This window comes from Aphelocoma coerulescens, chromosome 5, assembly GCF_041296385.1.
Source record: "Aphelocoma coerulescens isolate FSJ_1873_10779 chromosome 5, UR_Acoe_1.0, whole genome shotgun sequence".
Lineage (NCBI taxonomy): Eukaryota > Metazoa > Chordata > Aves > Passeriformes > Corvidae > Aphelocoma > Aphelocoma coerulescens.
In genome coordinates, this window is record NC_091019.1 from 15,947,618 (window position 1) to 15,966,039 (window position 18,422).

An 18,422-nucleotide genomic window follows, 5' to 3' on the forward strand; every position below is an offset into this window, starting at 1 on the left:
GCCCTTTTACATCTCAGGTTTGTGATAAACAGCGACAGATTTCACTCTGGAACACAGCAGTTACACTTTCCAGGGTTTCAATGTTGTTCTGAAATGAATAATATAATTGCCAGATATGGGAAAAAAGTCACTTGATCCCGCTCAGGCTGAGAAGAGCTTGGAATTACAAAATCCTTCATTAGACCATAAAACCACAGTAGAGGTCTGCTCTTGCGCAGGGCATTATTTCAGAGGATCCATAGATGGATATTAAAGTAGCAGAATCTATCGGCAGGTGACCAGTTGGAAACTAAACTGCAAAAGCCTCGTAATGCATTGACTCCTCATTCACAGCCCATAACTACAGACCAAAGCACCTTGTCCTTCTGCACACAAGGTACATTACCTGTTCCATGGTTCACTTAAAACATCTGAGCCTGAGCTGCAAGACTTCACCATTTGTCTCCCTGACATGCCACTCAACAAGCGACTTCTTCCCCAGAAACAAGCAACTTCTCCAAAAAGGGAAGCAGCAGCATTTAACACATTCAAAAATATCAGACATATCTGATTAACTCCCTAAAATACATCAGCTGCACAAGCCACTGCTCCTGTTTCTTCTTTCTCTGAAGAACTGGAGCCAGCAATGCAATGCAAGCTTGGCAAGCCCTGGGCAGCCACTGTGGTCCAGCGCAACCTCACCATTCCTGGCATGCAGGAGTGCAAACCTCACCCCCAGCTCAGTCACAAAGCTCTACTGGAATGCTATGCTGCTTTAACTAAAGTTTCTGATTTTAAAAAGGCCTTTGCCTTTGTCCTTGTAAAATTCCATGGGCTCGCATTGACCTGTTCCTCCAGCAGCTCCATGTCCAAGTTTACCAGCTGCTTCTCCCCAGCATGGTGTCACTTGCAAACATGTTAAGAGTGCACTCTCTCCTTCAGGTCACTGGCAAAATATTCAAGATGCCAGGTGAGATCCCTGCAGCATTTCTCATCACCAGACTCCACCTGGAGGTCAGCCTGCTACCCACTGAGGACAAGCACTCCCTCTAAGCCCAATTCATCAGTCAGTGCTTTACCCAGCCCACAACACCCTGAACCTTGATACCAAAATAGGGTGGGAAAAAGTGTTGAAAGCCTTACTGAGCTGAGGTAAAAAACACAGTTTTCTCCTCATCCACAAATTCAGTCACTTAATCACAGAGGGCAATCCTGGTGGTCAGGTGTGACTGACTCCAGTAAATTCATACATTTATACAGACCATTCCCAACCACTTCTCTTTTATGTGCCCAGAAACGTGTTCCTGGTGGACTCACTGCATGACTTTCCAGGCACAGAAGCAAGGATGACTCCCTGCAGTTCCCTACATTGCTTCCCAGGCCTTGCTTGAAGAGAGGTGCAACATTTGCTTTCCTCCAGCCACAGGAATTTCCCTGCTCTCCATTAAAGATGGTCACAAAAGATGTCCCAGCAGCCTTGTGAGGGCAGCAGCAGGTTCTCCCTCGGCCTTGGATGGGCTCCATCAGGTCCTGTGAATTTGTATGGGTCAAGCCCTCCAAAGTAATCCCTGCCTTGTTCCTTATCCACTGCTCCTGCCTCTTCTCATTTTACCTTCTCACATGGACCTTGGAAATCAGGTGGGTCAAGAGGCAATGGAGGCTCTGGGTACTGTGTCTACTGCCACTAAATCACCCAGCAACAGTTCCCCCATTTTCCTTGTCCAGCACCAAACTCTTGAAGACAAACAAACAGAGGGAAGTGGCCTGGAACTGCCTGAGGAATAGTCTGGAGGACTATGTCACATTAAGTCCTAGCAACACAAAGCCATCGGATAGGAGTTCTATGGGATTGCTCTGGTGCTACAAGTGGGAAACAGGTGTGTATTCACTATTTCCACTCCAGAGCCCTTCAAGGACATTCATTACAAGTAATACTGCTGGGAAGAAGTCATCATAAAGCAGCTCCTGGCAGCAATGGAAGAGCCCAAACCTTAGAACCTGGCAGTGACAGATGCCTTCCCAGAGAGCCTACCAACCCAACAAAACTTGGTACCAGCAATCATCATGGATGTATTATTTGGCTGAACATGAAGTGTTTATACAGAACTTTCTGACTGCAAGTCATACATGTTACTAACAATACATAAATATCACTCATTTTTGCTTTGTCTCTGGTATTCCTGACGCAGCTGGCAACTATAAAAGTTGGCAAACTCTGAAGAAATTAAGAATTTACATAATATTTTAATTAACATGCATCTAGTGCTTTAGATTGCAAGCATCCTTCCTGCTTTTCACATCAATTTCTTCAGAACCACAATTTATAAATCACTGTTTTTTCCCCAGCTCTTGACCATCCAGATTTTACAGAATTCACAGAAAATAATTCCTCTGAAATAGCCCTGACACAGGGCCCCGTTTATTACAGATCAGCTTTGTTATGGTTCTTGCTGTTCATTCCCACCCTGCTTGCAAAAGCTGGCACTTTAACTCTGTACAGAGATGCTGGTGCAAGCAGCACCTCCCAGCTGCACGTAGGGCTGCCCCTGGTGCCATCTCGTGGTGGTCTGTAGGAGATCCTGGGGCATTCACAGATGCTGGGGCATAATTGTGCTCTATTGCTCTTCAGTTCAGTTTAACTGATGTGAAAACTGGTTTTAGTATGCCCTAATCCACGCCTTAGACTAAGAGACAGGGAATTATGAGGTTTAATCACTGTCTCTACTTGCATTTTTGCTGCTTGCACTTTGCCTGCTAACTTCTCCCTCTGCAATACGTTCATGTCAGAAGCATTACTTGAAAATGTAGCAATTTAAGAAGTGCTAATGTCACTACAAATTAGTGATTACCAAATACTGTGTATCTTCATACAGTACAATCCAGCTGAAAAAGTATCTGAACAGACCAGTATTTGCTTTCCAGCAGCAAGACAATGCATTTAATTCTATATACTACTGGTTCACAACTAATATTGCATCCATTATTGAAAATTGTCCTTTATATTTAATCCACAAGAGTCTCTCAAACCCTTAATAACTACACTCTTAAAAGTCTAGAACAGCAAGTGAGAAACAGAAAGGTCTAGAATAGAAAGCCCATCACATATTCACAATGTTGCTCCTGAGTATTAAGTTTTTCCTGCAGTTTAATCCCTTGCCTTTTCCACATCTGTGGCTTCTTATTTAAAGCTATTTATCTTCCCCAGTAAAGGGTACTCCAACCACCACCCATCCTCATTTCTGCACCTGACTTGTTTTAGGCAGGTGTTTCCATGGTCAGAATTCCACAAGAATATTTAAGTATTGAGAATTTTCCGAAGTTTTCGTGCCCTCCAACGTGTGTACACACAACACTGGGATCAAGATCTTGAACACACCTCTACTTAACCCCATGCCAAATGCAGAATTCGCTTCAAGCCTGCAATTTTAACTTGGCTTTACAACACACCCAGGTAAGAAGGCAGAAAAAGCCACATTTACAAAGTGATGAGCAGTGCATTTACCATCCAGGATGCTCTGAGCAAGAGACCATCTTTACAATTTTAAGCCTTCCTGTTTTGGCAAGACTGTTGCCCTGCTGTGGGCCAGTGCAGCAACAAAGAAAACACTCCCATGCCCCCACATTTCCAGCTTGATTGTTCCTAAATTCCATCTGAGTGTTTCTTTTACCATGGTTTTGGTACATGAGGGTAACCAAAATCTACTGGATTGCCTGAATCAAGTGAAAATGAGTTCTGTTCAGCCTGACCCTTTCCCAGCAATGAACTTCTAAAGAATAAGTGCAGATAATTTTTGGCAGGGCTGGGCTTGTGGTCACTGACTTCAAGAGTCTCCTGTCTGGAGTAAGTTCATCAAAGTCTTGTAATAAGACTACGTGGCAAGGCCAGTCAATGACTACACAACGCCACGGGTGAAATCTTCTCACATAAATGATGGCGGAAGAACGTTAGCCAATATTTTTGTTTGAATCCAGACTTGGACTTTATCAACGATGACTAACCACAAGGCCACACATTAAAGTCCGTTTTCTTTGGCATTAGTGGGAGTTAACACCCTCCAAATACATTTTGCTTTATTAACCCTTTCACAACAGCTCATCTCATGCTCCTATGCATCAAAAGGGCTTTGCCTACAACCATGTCAATCCCCCTCCTCATCCAGTGGAGTAGCAGGCTCAGCAGTGTGAGGTGCCAGAAAGAGATGTTATATTGTGCTTTGAAACACAGATCCACACCCTACCCTGTGCTCTAGGAAGAACAAGAGGCGATTTCTGGGTACATTTTAAGCACTCCAGATTCCTGAACTGCAAGTTAAATAGATTTATGAATGTGGCCTTGAACTGAAGTGACTACAAACATAAGTGACAAATCTTAAAGCATTTCTTCTGACAGGAAAAGTTGTAAGAAACTCTCTTGGGTTGTCAGCTAAACTCTATCCTACAGCAAGGTGGCAATGTTGTAAATTAAGAACTAATCCAAGGCATATGGATCGGGACTGTACTTTTTAAAAGACTGACAAGGTCCCTATTATATTTTTTCAAGCACCACACCAGGGCCAGAAGCATAATTTGTCACCACTACCTTCAGGTACAACAATTAGAAAAGCAAATCATTGAAATACCTTCAGCTGCTTTGAACACACAACCACCAAGATCACCCTTACTGGCCAAAAATCCCTATTACTTTTCCAAATATTTACTTCATGTCTGAAGAGTAGGATCCAAAGGCCTACATTTAACATCTCCTTAAAGTGGCACATAAGGAACCAGTCTAGAAAAGAGATGATGACATCACACAGAGATTGCTCTGCACATTCTCTGCAGCAGAAGCCTTTAAAAGCACATGCACACATCCTAGTTAAGAAACTTAGCCCAGGCTTGCACAGCAGCTGCTGCTGGTCCCAGGGTTGTTTATCTTGTTTGTAAGGTTCACCACGTTTACAACATGGCTCAGCAGGTGTAGGATCCTTAGCATCAACCTCCTCAAAGTTATCCATCTCTCCATGTGGAGATCTACCACCTTCTCTATCAGTTACAAGGAGCTGCATGTTAAAAAAACTTGTTACACTCTACTATTTAAAGCCATTCTACCATGAGCAAAAGGTTAAAAAAATAGGAAAAAAATTATAAAACCTGAAGATATGTTCACCTCACAAGTTCAGTCTCAGCACATATGCTGTAATCTGTTGTCTTAACTCATTCTAATGCCACATATTCAGTGATTTAACTCCAGAGAGCTTTACATAGCTAAGAAAACACGTGGTGTTTGCTACAGGCTGTAATTTCTTACATTTGACTTGAAAAATGCAATGCATCTCCCAAATGTGTTTCCACTGTAACTTCTTGTTTGAATCTTCCACACATTCCTCCTAAGTAGCCTTTCATCAACCAATAAATCCATCAGGGAGGGGAAGCTACCCACTCTCAAAACTGCATTACGCAAGCTAATCTAAATTACATTAAAAAAACTTAAATTCCTCTGCAATGCCTGGCAGTAGCTTGACTTCAAGGTTTAATGCCTTGCTGCTGTAAAGGTACCTGGAACTTATTTCAGCCCTGCTTTCTCAGGAGACACATACAGATTGATGGCAGAGGACCTGACAGTGAGCATAGCTGAGCCTGAAAACACAAGGATTATTGTTTGGACCACTGACTACACACTTCAAGCCAAAGCAAGCATCAGCTTTTGTCATCTGTCATGACTTAAGTTGAAATGGCTTTTCTTTACTTCCAAGCTTGAAGAAAATGCTGTGCAGACATGCGTTGCTATTCCCTAGCCAGGTCCCATCACTCCCTTCTCCCACCCCCCACCACCCCCAAAAAATGCAGGTTTTGGAAGAGATTCAGAAAGAGGCAGTGTGCTTACCCCCCGAAAATGGTTAGATCATCTTTAATTCTAGCACCTGAAGTTATACAAGGGTTTGCTTAATAATCAAGTTTCAAAGAACTGTTGGACACATTCAATTAAGGTGACAACTGTGCAATACCACTCAGTATTTCAATATCAGGGACCATACTCTTGAATTGTTTAAACACAATCCACAGAACTCAAACAACCATCCACAGTTTAACTAAACAATCAGTTAAAAGTCTTACAGTTTAATAATTCACATAATGGTCAGTCTTTAGTAAGGGATACTGAAATTCATTAAAACACAACACTAGATTTTACTCTATAGGTGTGCTGGGCAGGCACAATATTGGCCATTCTTGGGTATAACAGGGAGAGTAAGGAGAAATTTACCACAGTTTGGCAAATCCCACATTTTGTCAGTTAAAAGTGAACTGTGAGAATTAAATACTCATCTTTACATATACACAAGTTATGCTGTGAAAGCATATTTGCTTACAAACATATAAAAATACTTGTTAACTAGTTTGATAAGAAAATAATGTATAAAAGTATATAGCAAAAACATTTAATCATCTCTGACAATGGAAAGATCAAATTCGTTTTTATATCACATGAAACAAAAACAGCTACAATTTTAGTTTTCCTTAATCCCTTACCCGGAAATACAAAGGAAGACACAATTTGTTTTCAAACATAATGTGAAATTTCTTAATGAGCTGACATGCCTCAATCCAGAATGAGCTCAGGTATTTGGCCATATCCTAATAGTAGCAGTAATCATCCTGCAGCTGTTCTGGATTCATAAAATAAATACAGTAGAATGTTTTGGCCACCGAAATAAAACTGCAGCATAAATGAGAGATGAAAATTTTTGCTGACAATGAAATTCAGTGTAGGTTTCTTAAGGCTAGCTGAATACTCAAGTCTAATTTAACTGAGGGCAAAAACAACAAAAAAAAAGCCAATCCACCCCTTTTTTAAAAAGTATTCTCTATACTCCAATATAGGTCTCTGTAATAGCTAATGAAATGTCAGAAGTAAAAATAAATTAATTCACAAGAGACAACTTATGCATGACTTCAACACCTTGTCCTACACGGTTTTGTTTCATCTCCTTTGCGAATAAAACTCCACAAGGTGCAAGCTCTGAAGGGAGAGAAGGAAGGAACTGTGGTATTAGAGAAGCAGCCTTAGTGTTTTGGTTTGAAGTCTGCCCCAGGATGACCGAGTCTTCTTCAAGAACTATTCTGCCAGCTTCTTGGACTAAGGCTATTCTGGTGACCACTTTTAGGACATGCACATATAAGGCTAGACCAATACCAGAAGTGATGTAAAATGATGGAAAGAAATAAAAAAAATCTGGCAGTTGATAGCTTGGTTCTTGGGATTCTCAGAAAATAACACAATGGCAGCCTTTCTTGTCTTTTTCTTTCCGTGTTGGCTCTGGTGAAGGAGGGCACTCTTGTTCCTGAAATTTCCTGGAAATAGGTATTTCAAATTAAATTCACAGAATAATTTTCAGGTAAACAAACATAACTACTGTATTCTACACTTTCTTTTTACATTTTCATAGGGAATGCACTTCCTTTTTACATTCAAATTACTGATAAAGTAAGTGATAATTTTTGAGTTCACTTTTTGGGTTTCTTTTTATAAGAAACACAATTTTTTACAGAAGGCCAGTCTCAGATTTACTTTATCACATTTACTGACTGGGTGATCAATAAAATCTGAAAGATTAAGGCAACAAAATTCACTTTCAAATATATATAGTAAATTCATGTAAGCATTTTTCCTAATGAACCTGAGTGCTTTATAATGGAGATCATTGGTCAAAGCTTAGAGGTAACAGCAGGCAGAATCTTCCCAGCAATTTCCCACTGAATTTCAACACCTTTCCTGCAGATAGCCATTAACATATGGACATTAATTATCTGGTCTCAATTACCATACCTTATAACTCTGACAAGTTCATGAAAAGCTTGGTCTACATTCAATCTGATTTTTGCTGAGGCTTCCATGTACGTAACTTTAAGTTGCCGTGCCAGCTGCTGGCCTTCCTCTTGTGTCACCTGTAACAGACATCAGTCATTAGGCTCAAGGGTTCTGCAAGCAGGTTTGTATCAGCAGACACTGCAAGTACTTGTTAGGGATCCAGTTCTCTCAGAAAGTAATGGTTATTTGGGCACAGCACAGTTTGCACCCTGTCCACATGGTACAACTGGGAAACAGACTTTTTTTGAAGTAAGTTTCTGCAATAGACAAAGACTGACTCTCTAAGAAATTCCCCTGACTCCGGATGCCTTTTCCTCACTTCAGTTCTGCATAAAGATGAAGTTTTCCTTCAAATGCAGACATGGTTCCTTTGCTCCTCCTCAAAGTAAGTGCTTCAGTCACCATCTGCTGAATTGCTAACAGAATTCTGAATACTATTGCTAATTCACCCTCTAAATGCCCCAGCTAAATCTAGAGAAACAAAAAAATCAGACTACTTTTAAAATAACAATTGCTGTTCAGCTTCTAAGTCTTTATAAAAGTCATTAAAAAACATATCTATTAATGACATAACAAAATATTAACACAGCCAGTTTTAAACATAGCTCAGATTGCCAGAGTTCTAAAAATCCACAAAGCCTTCAGGTAATCCATAAATATAAAAGAAATCCTGGCTCTATAATGACTCCTTGGGAAAACAGTGGAAAAGCAGATGAAGAGGAAACAATGAGCATCATGAAAAGTTGGTATAAAATTTAAAGTGATGAAGCAGAAGACAGGAAGCCAGTGGACCATTCCAGGAAGGAGGAATAAGTTGGTCACAGAGCAAAAGCAAAGGAGATCACTGTGTATTTTTGGATGAGGTGGAAAGCAGTAAGGTCAGAGAACAGAGGCCACCCTGAGTGGTGCAAGGCATGAGAGGCTTCAACGGGAAGGTCACCCACAGGGCCGGGGAGGAAAGGGCAGCTTTCAGTGATAAAAGGAAGTACAACAGATCTTGCCAAGACAATGCCTAGAGGAAGAAATGTCAAAGATTACACTGCTTTCACAGAAAAACATTAAACCAGCACGTAGAGGACTGATATAAGAACAAAAATAAGGAGGATTTATTTTTAAATTAGTTTTGAAAAGGAACTCAGAATATTCATTAGATTAAGAAGCTACACAGAAACAGAAATAGATGGGAATAGAAAAGTAGTGGCAGCATTCCCCACAGTGCACGATCAAAGTACTTTTCAGCTTGCAAAATAGTTTCTTAACAGCTACACAGTGGTTTGAGAGCCTTCATGCATGGCATCTCCACATGTTTGATTCCTCTGTCCTTAGCATCCCACTGGTACTATATTCATACACTTCCTGCTGAAATCCCGGCTGCTCCCACTAAACCCTTGTGAAGCTCTTCAAAATGCTCCCAGCACCCTGTGCCATTAGCTGGAGTAACTCAGGATGCATCTGCTGATCTCAAACACTCACAGCAACTCTGCATTCATTTCAGTGTTATCATCACCAGCTGAAGCCAAAAAAGAAACCCTTAGAAGCAACCCCAAGATCAACTACTGGATGGAGCCTGTCTTTTTAACTGCAGGGCACATAAGGAGAACTGGAATCCTTCAATTCTCCTCTGCTGTTCAAAAACTGAATAATAATGAAGACTCCTGCTCCCCTAGCAAGAACAATTCCACTTCAACCCTCCACTCTGACCTCAGATACTGAAATATTCTGATTCCATAGCTTGAGAAGGCTGCACTTGGACAAATACTTGTAGCTGTTTTCTGGCACATCAATGACACTGTAGAATCTCCTAAAGTTAGCACCAGACCTTCCAGAATCTTCTGTACATCTCTACCTCAGACAAATAAGTTAAAGTCTAGATATAACAGTTCTTACAAAACTAACTCCTTTTACTTTTCTTCACCCCTGCACAGTTTATTGCAGCTCCAGAAAGCCAGAGGCTAAAGTTCAATAAAAATAAATAATTGGCAAGGAATGTATAATCCTGAGGAGAAACTGAACTCTGCCTTTAAACATATATTAAAGAATTTCTTCACTATTGTATCTAAAGCACATTATAGGTATAAGTCAAACTAACCCTGTAATAAAGTTAAACTACACTTCCACAATATCCGGCATTTAAAACATTATAAATACATTAAAATTCCTGTTGTATTTACTAGAATATCTGTAACTGCCTAATTCCAAAATAACCTTTTTTGTCAGTCTTATGAGTATATTGTCAAGTTACTTGTGGTCAATTTTAGTGACCTCAAAGTCAGTTAAAAAAATATTTGGTTTGGAAATACTATGGAAACATTTGCAGTGCCCAAGATGTAAATTAGAGGCCAAAACATACCAGTTCCCTCTTCAAAGCTGAGGAAAATTTAAGTACAAACATAGAAATACTTGAAAATAAAAACATGAATTTTCATCTTTTTGTTGTCCCTTCTCAAGTATGACAACCCTGTAACATGACAGGTATTTTAGGAAGTGTGATAGGACATCTTATTTAACATCAGCACCAAAATAAAAACTAAATCCTTCTTCTTCAAAGAAGTCTAGATGTTATTTTGACAGAAGAGAACCACAGATCTGATGGTAGTAACTGTGTGTACATCTCTGTGTGTTGGTTCTGCAGTTTTAGCGAGCTTAAGGCTGAATACGAATGAGAACCACTCATAATGCTCATCCTTTTTGTTACAGGACATTTTACTGTTTGTTTCTGGATATCACTCATTCATGCTGTTCAGACAATTAGTAAAAGTTTCTCAAATGAAAACTCATTACAGAAGATGTGAGCGAGTCAAACATGGAAAAGCCTATTCCCCACCTCCCTAAGTTAACATTCTTCTTCTGAAACAGTTTTCATTTGACTATCTGCACAATAATCCTGTGAACATATGTCCCTCTCTCTTCACTATTGTGCCTGATATCTGTCAGAAATACATTCATTTCTGAAGTTTCCATGCTTTCCTCCACCTAAAGCAACTCTACAAGGCTGCCTAACCTGACACTACACCTGTATTTTGCCTGGACACTGACACAAGACTAAGGGACACATCATACAGGTAACAATGAAATGCTTCCTCAAGTTTGAGAGCAATCCATTTCTGCCACCCTATGGTCACCCTACAGTGCTCCCAGCACACAAACACTGCCCATTCCTGCCAAGAGTTCCATCACTCCTGAGGAGTGCATCTGTCATCCCGGTTTTCCTGCAGGGATAGTTCACTATCCACTAATTCCAGTTTGTCCACACTCTCCTATCCAAGGTTGCTTTGGCACGTGCAAACTGTGGCTATAAGCACTGACACATATTCCGACTGGCTCACTGTGTTCAGACACTGCATCAGATGCCCAACTGATCACTCTCTATGAAGCCCAAAATCACACAAGCCATGGGAAGATCAGAAGGTACACTCTTGTCTGCGGGCACAGATGTGTCCCTGGACACAGCCTCAACATCTACCACTGCAAGAAGTTATTGTCACACTCATACAAGAAAGTGATGGTTAAGAGTTAAGTCCCACGGACTTCTCCTTAAAAGATGGCTTTAAAGGTATCTGCCAGCAGAGATGATCTCAGCACTAGGTCATTGTGTTAGTTCAGTCATGATGCAAAAGCAAGAACTAGCATTTAATGAAACCCAAGCACTTTCCTGTTGCAACTTGGATTTTCCTTGAAACCCTGCCATCTGGGGAATGATCAGACTTGACCCAGTTTAAGCTAGCAGTTATCTAGAGAAAGTCATACATAACCTGCACTGACAAGTCTACTCCTCTGTCACTAGTGGTTATTATTAAAACATCTGGTGCTCTACTGAATTATCCTACAGTAGGAACATCCAGTGGTGAGTTCTAAGGAATTGACCCATTTGAGAGAAAGACTGCTACACAGCATTTACTTTAAAGAAAGAGCAGTGAAGAGATGGTGCTTCATTTCTGGTTTCAAAGTCAGCAATTTGTGACTGATTGGGGAATTTGGAAACACTGGCAGCTTCATTTCTTATCATACATTCTAAAGATTAATGCTTGCTTGTCCTCTAAAGACTCATTCTTCTTTGTCAACATAACCTGGGGATATTGAGAGACAAAAATCACAAGAAAGCTGCTTAACTCTGTTTATCTATACAGTTATTACCGTGACAAATTGCCATTTCAAACTGACTCTTTCATGCCTCTCCCAAAACCACTTGTGAGTTGGTGTCTCTGGTATATAAGAGCCCCACTAATTTACACCACACCTTTGGTGAGCCCCAACAATTCATCAAGATCATACAGCTGTTTGTGCACTTCTGTTGTACAACCCAGTTCATGTATTTCCTGAGAAACAGTTGCCACCACTTGAGGATGATTAGTTATGCATCATTAGCCTCCAGATTTATGGTGTCACAACGATAGTACTCTGTACTCTGTTCAACCTCAACACACATTTACTTGGCTAAAGGTGTGGCCAGTCCCTTGAGACACCCAGAACTTTTCCACATGTTTAACTCTTTTGGGCTCTGGGAAGATTTGTTGAGTATCATTTGCCGATCCAAACACACTAAATTACTTTGTTTAACTTTAGTCTTTCAGGGGTTGCACGTGTTTCACTAGTCTGCCTCCTGCCTTTTGGAAAAAGCAGGCAGATGCCCAGAGTTTTTTTGCTCTAAAATCTGACACCCAGCTTCCTAAATTTCTAAAAATGTTATGTGAATTCTGAAGCTGAAAAATGTACAGTTGGGATTAAAGAAGTTCAGAGAGAGAGAACCAGATAAGAAAAAGATAAGTGTGACACTGGCTCAGCAGGATGTTGGTGGTGCCCGAGTGAGGCCTACACATCAGCAAAGTGTAAAAAGGCAGAGGACTTGCCATTGTCATGTTTCTGCCCACAAGTCCCAGCCTGGGGATACCCCACACCTCCCACTCACCCAGCACTCCCAGCCAAGGTGAGGGAGCACTCTGGCCTTTGAGCCCAGCCCTCCCATGGCAGCTGCCTGCACAAGAAACCTGCAGCCAAAGAGGACAACCTTGCTTGTCAGGCTGAAGTTCTTCCTCACTTTCAGACTAGTTGGTTTAGTTGGTGGCAGGACTCGTTGACAAGTTTTCAGTCAGATCACCAAGCTGCTCCCCTCAGTGACAGGATGGCTGTACTGAGTGCTCACATGATGGAGAAGAAACAACCCCTCTGTTTAACACCCAGCTGATAACATCTCACTGCTTGCTGCTGCCAAAAGGCGAGGTCTCACTTGCTTCCCCCCACCCCAACTCCTCCCTGCTCTTCTCCAAGCCACAGTCCCACCCCTTCCCATGCTCCCAGCACTGGCACTCAAATCTTTCAGCAAGCTGATTTAGCTTGCACAGGTCCCAGGAAGCTATTTCTGTTCCTCCCCATCCAGAGAGATGATTCAACTCCAAAAGTGCTTCAAGTGACATCTGGGGCCAGCAAAGGAAAGAGTGGGAATGTGAAGTCAAGAGGGAGTGGACCCTCTCCCTTGTGGGGACCAATTATGTCAGCTCAGCATCCCTAAACCATTCCTTCACACTGACTTAAGGCCAAGTGAAACACACCATGTGACAGGGAAGGGACAGGGAAGAGTTAAGAACACGTAAGTAGCTGTTTAAGCAAACCCAGAAGTGTTTTCTCAGCTACATCTGCCTAAGCCTCAGCTTATAATGGGAGTGACAAGTCCACCAATTGGCACGTAAATGGTGAGTGAGAGCACCAAAAAGTTATACCCATCAGCATCTAATCAGTTAAGGCAATTAATATAGCCATAAAAAACAACAGGAGATTTTGGAGACATATATTGATACAGGCAGCAAAACTGCGAAGTTAGGCAACTTGAAAAAAGCTGCTTTGAGCTTGAATGTGTTCCAGCCCACCATGCACCTGAAAAAGCAGCTTGGAACAGGACAGAGGGACCAGCAGAACAGGTGACAAGCACCTCTCTGCCTTTAAGGGAGAAGCAGAGGTGGTGCAATAACATGAGGAGGGTGGGGGAGAGAGAACAAAGTTCACAGCCGTTTCTAGCAATGGACATACAGGATTACCAACTACACTTGCAGGTATCCTGAGAGCTGGGGCTGACAGCAATGATGTTATTTCCCTTCTCAAAGCATCGGGGTGTTTGTCCTTCAGCAATTACAACTAGCAGAACAGTTCAGTTTCATCTCCATAATTTCCATGCCAGCATTTGTGCAGGAGATAAAGTACATATGTTCCAGGACCTGCAAGGTTAAATCTGGGAATTTTTATGGGGGCATGATCGTAACAAGAATGAAAAAAATGTGCTTCTGTCTCAGGGACAGGCTGTTCTGTGAATGTGTGAGTGCTCAAAGTTACTTTTGAGGGGTTTGTGAGCTACTTCTGTGAAAACTTCTTTCAAGGAAGCATCTTTCAGCATAGCTTTTAATTTTGTCATGATCTCTCTACACAGCTTCTGGGATAAAGAGGCTGTGACAGTCAAGGGACCATGCTCCACAGGAACTTTTTGGTACTGTAATTGTATTTCAACAATGCACATACAACCCACTGAGCTCTTTAAGCTATGTTTTCCTTGTGACACTCTAAAAACAATTACAATTTTAGTAATATTTACTTTATTCTCAGAAAATCATGTGTTTGCTACCAAACTTTAGGTGTTATCTTACTGTCTCAAGAGAAAATATTAAGCTTCTCAAATTAGTTGCTGAAGAAAATACAAGTTTGACATCTGTTCCTTTCCTGCTGCTATAGTAAGATTTTTTTTCATTTCAGCTCAAATTAGTTTGATTCAATAAAAATCAATAGCAACTAGGGAAAACACATTTAAAAGTCCTTTAAATCATTCTAAACTAAATCTTCTAAGTTGTCTTGTGACTAGAGGGGAGGTTGAAAACTATTGGTTTCACAACTTTAAGGTACATAAATATAACAGAAATTGTGTTGCTGTACTTCCAACTTTTAAAGCTTTAAGTCAGTTATGCAGAGTGGCCAAAGAGAAAACAGTGAACAGCTACTAATTTAGATCTAACAGCACTGAAAGGTAAAAGCAAGAGCACTGAAGAGTAAGGATTGGTAGAGTTAGTGTTGGAATGCACTCTGCTGCCACAGTGCAGTGGTGAGTACCAGAACTGAGGAACTAGACACGTTCATGCCTGAGTAATCAAGTCATGACAGAAAGCTCTCAGCTCTGTGAATAGATTTGGTCTCAACATAACCCCACTGAGTCAGACAGAAGATGTGCTGTGCGTGGAATGCCATCATGCTCTTAAGGTTCTTCAAGTACAAAAACTGAGTGTAGCTTCTTGCACTGGAATTAGTTTGTATGATATGACTTCATTTGTTTGTTCCCATTCTGGGAGGAAGTTTAGTTTTGAGGGGAAAACTGACTTTTCTGGAAGCAAGTGAGCAGTAACTAACAGCAAATTAATTACCTGTCTTTGGTGGTCCAGATCTGCTTTATTACCGACGAGGATCATTGGAAACTCATCGCGATCTTTCACTCTAAGAATCTGTCGCTGAAACTTGTAGATTTCTTCAAAACTGTGAAAGAACACAAGTAGAGCATCAGTGCACTAATTCATAGACTCCCAGGTTCTGCAAAAGTTCAGAAATGATGAGTCACCTATTTGGACTTGCCCTGCCATGACACACAAGCACAGACAGCTGCAGGCACTCCAGAGTCACAGCATGACCAGTTAGAGAACCATTCAACACTCAAACTAAAAAATCCCCAAGTGAGCAGTGTCCTCTGCACTGGGCTGAGGTGGGGCTGCAGGGTGAGCAAAACACTGACTGTGTCCCAATCCACAGGGACCCAGGGCAGAGAGTCAACCAACCACAGTCCATTCTGCAATTACTGACTCTGGAGTTCTACTCCATCTAGAATATTCAAACTACAGCACAGAGATCCTGGTGATCAATATTTCAGCTGGCAACCTCCAGAGCTACTTCTAAGAATTTTTGGGGAAGCTATCAAAGCTGAAAAGTTTTGTTTCTTCAAGAACAGAGAAATGGCAGGGCTAAATGATCAGAAAGGTTTCCAGTTACCAACTAAGTTATATCAGGTACTGATGCTGTTCAAGCAGTAAGGAATATTCCAGCAATGTTTAAGGAAAGGTGAGCAGAGCAGAAAACTTCTTCCAGAGTAGTATACTAAAAAAGCTAATTCTGGCCTAAGCAAAGATTTTTGGGGAATGAATAAATAAATCACTGCTTTCAAGTAAACACTGTTAAAGCTACATCCCTACAAGAGGACCTTCAGCACAGATATTTGGAGACAATCACATACCCTTTGCAGCCTTCCCAGACACTGTATTTAATTCCAGACATATAGTCTGAAGGCATTTACACTTAATTTGCCAGCTGAAATTTAGAAGCAAGATGATCATCAGTAAAAAAGTCCCATTAAAAATAATTAGGTAGTCAGACACCTCATGCAAAGGTGAACTAGAAGCATCCCTTCTGTTATCAGTCTCTGGATGCATGCCACTAAGCACAGCTCTCCATGAGCTTCTAAGATGATGCTTCATCTCCACTCTGCAGTCATTCAGTCAATGCATGGGACAAAGCAGAGCACTGAAAAAGAGTGCAGGCACACACCCTAAACCCACTCAGAAAGCCAAAGCCAGCTACTTGATGCTGCACATGGCAAGGGGATATTCCTAAGAACTGACTGAATACCAATCACTTCCAGGAAAATGGTATTCTGGACTGTAATAAAGTTCTTGAATAGAGTTGTGATTTTTTTGTGTATGCTTTCAAGTCATCTATTGAAACAAACAGATACTTTCACAAAGTGATTGGGTCAAAATCAGTTGTACTAGTTTGAAAACAAACCAGTGTGAGGCACCAAGTCAGAATAACAATAATACACTTCAACCCAGGACATCAGTCTTCATCAGTGCTGAAAGAGCATCTCACCTTGAACCTAAAAGTGAATGCAAACTTAATGTTTCTGTTTGAGATTATTTCAGTTAAGGATAAGGTGTAACTTAAGAATAATTAAAACTTGTTTGTTTTAATAACTTGACCTCAGGCTTACCTTCCTCTATCTGTGACTGAGAAAACAAGCAGAAAACCCTCCCCTGTCCGCATGTACTGTTCACGCATGGCTCCAAATTCTTCTTGTCCTGCTGTATCCAGAACTGAACATAAGCAAAAATATGAATTACTACATTTCATGTTCTGATAGACTGAGAAAAAAAAATTATTCCTAATAAGATATTGTGAGAGCCTCTCCTGTGCATCACAGCTAAGCAGAAACCACTTTCCACAGATCCTACTGAATACTTTTCTAATACTCCCAACAAGTTCTTGCACTGACTGAACAATTCAAGACCTACCAAACAAACTGAACAACAAAACACTTGAGGACTTCTGCTAATTCCTGACCAGCTGAAACAGATGGAAAATGCTCAGAGAGACATGGGGATGAGGGCTGTTGGTTTATCCTTAAAGAGATCACCAACATGCAAGAACTGAACTTTATAAAGCCAAGCTTTTATATTGCACTTGGGAGAGGCAGCACAGAGGTGTGTTTTTCATTCCACCATGTCACCCAGGTAACTCCTGGGAATGATCTACATTCCAAATCCTAGTTTGGTGGGCACCGTGGGTGGGCTACTTACTGTCCAAGCGTGCGGCTCTCTCGTCTATCACGCATTGCTTGGTGTAGGAGTCCTCAATGGTTGGGTCATAATCCGTAACAAAGTAGGACTGCAGAGAAGAAAACAAGTTTGTGTCTTAGACAAACACACACAGGCCACTCACAGAGAGAGATGCTAAAAGTGGACACTTGAGAGCTTAAGGAAGATGAGACCGCTTATCCATGTACAGCCATTTGACACTTCATCCAAAGATAACTGGCAATGACTTTCCTATTCCTTATAAATTGTAGAGATTACTAGCAGAGTCACTGAGTTAACTGATTCCCACTGCATTCCAAACATTTTCCAGACATTACTGGTAACTCCTAGAATTTCTTAGGAATCCCAAGAAACTTTCAGTTTCTAAGGACTTCTAAGGTCTCTCATAACGTCTCTGAACTTCTGGTAGGGTTTAGAAGTTCTTTAGAATTCTCAAGTTTACAGGACTTTCTCCCCTGTTCCCAGAGCCAGCAATTTCTGGGAAGTACCAGGATTTCCTCAGCTGTTTCTAGAATTCCTTAGCAGTTTTAAAACAATTTCTAGCAACAGCTCCACAAAGCACAAGTGGCAGTTAGTTTGTTAGTTGAATAAAGTTTGTTGGATCATCCTTGTTCCCAGGATTTCTCTCCTGGTTTTAATGACTTTAAGCATTTACACCCTCCAGAAAGACAACCCCTGAAAGCAGAATAAGCCATGAAATGCCTATGCCACCCATGGCCTAAGCACAAGGCTTCACCAGACACTGCCAGGCTGTTGCTTATCAACCAAACTGTGAAGCAAAGCACGTTCTGGTGCATTTCTCTAGAGACTGGATGATCTGGTATTGAATACCAAGTTAACAATGCCATCAGAAGACAAGTTCAGAATTCAAAGGATGAAGTTTTAGCTTGCATGCAGTCATAGTAAAGCTATCTCCACCTAAAACTAAACTGGCATGACAAATCTGAACCCTGATCAAATTCCTTCCTATCTGTGCTCCCAAGCAGGCA

At 41.1% G+C, this 18,422-nt stretch overlaps 1 protein-coding gene across 1 annotated transcript in view; it reads right to left on the reverse strand.

Annotated features, from left to right (window-relative positions):
- Positions 1-5,850: 5,850 nt before the first annotated feature.
- Positions 5,851-18,422, reverse strand: part of RRAS2 (RAS related 2) — a 42,902-nt gene continuing 30,330 nt past the window's right edge. Inside the window, exons 2-6 of the mRNA XM_069016826.1 lie at positions 17,416-17,503; positions 16,830-16,932; positions 15,220-15,328; positions 7,784-7,902; positions 5,851-7,308 (exon numbers count right to left, since the gene is read on the reverse strand). Coding sequence (XP_068872927.1) covers positions 7,221-7,308; positions 7,784-7,902; positions 15,220-15,328; positions 16,830-16,932; positions 17,416-17,503 — 507 coding nt within the window. The 3' untranslated portion in view covers positions 5,851-7,220. The remainder of the gene's footprint in view (positions 7,309-7,783; positions 7,903-15,219; positions 15,329-16,829; positions 16,933-17,415; positions 17,504-18,422) is intronic.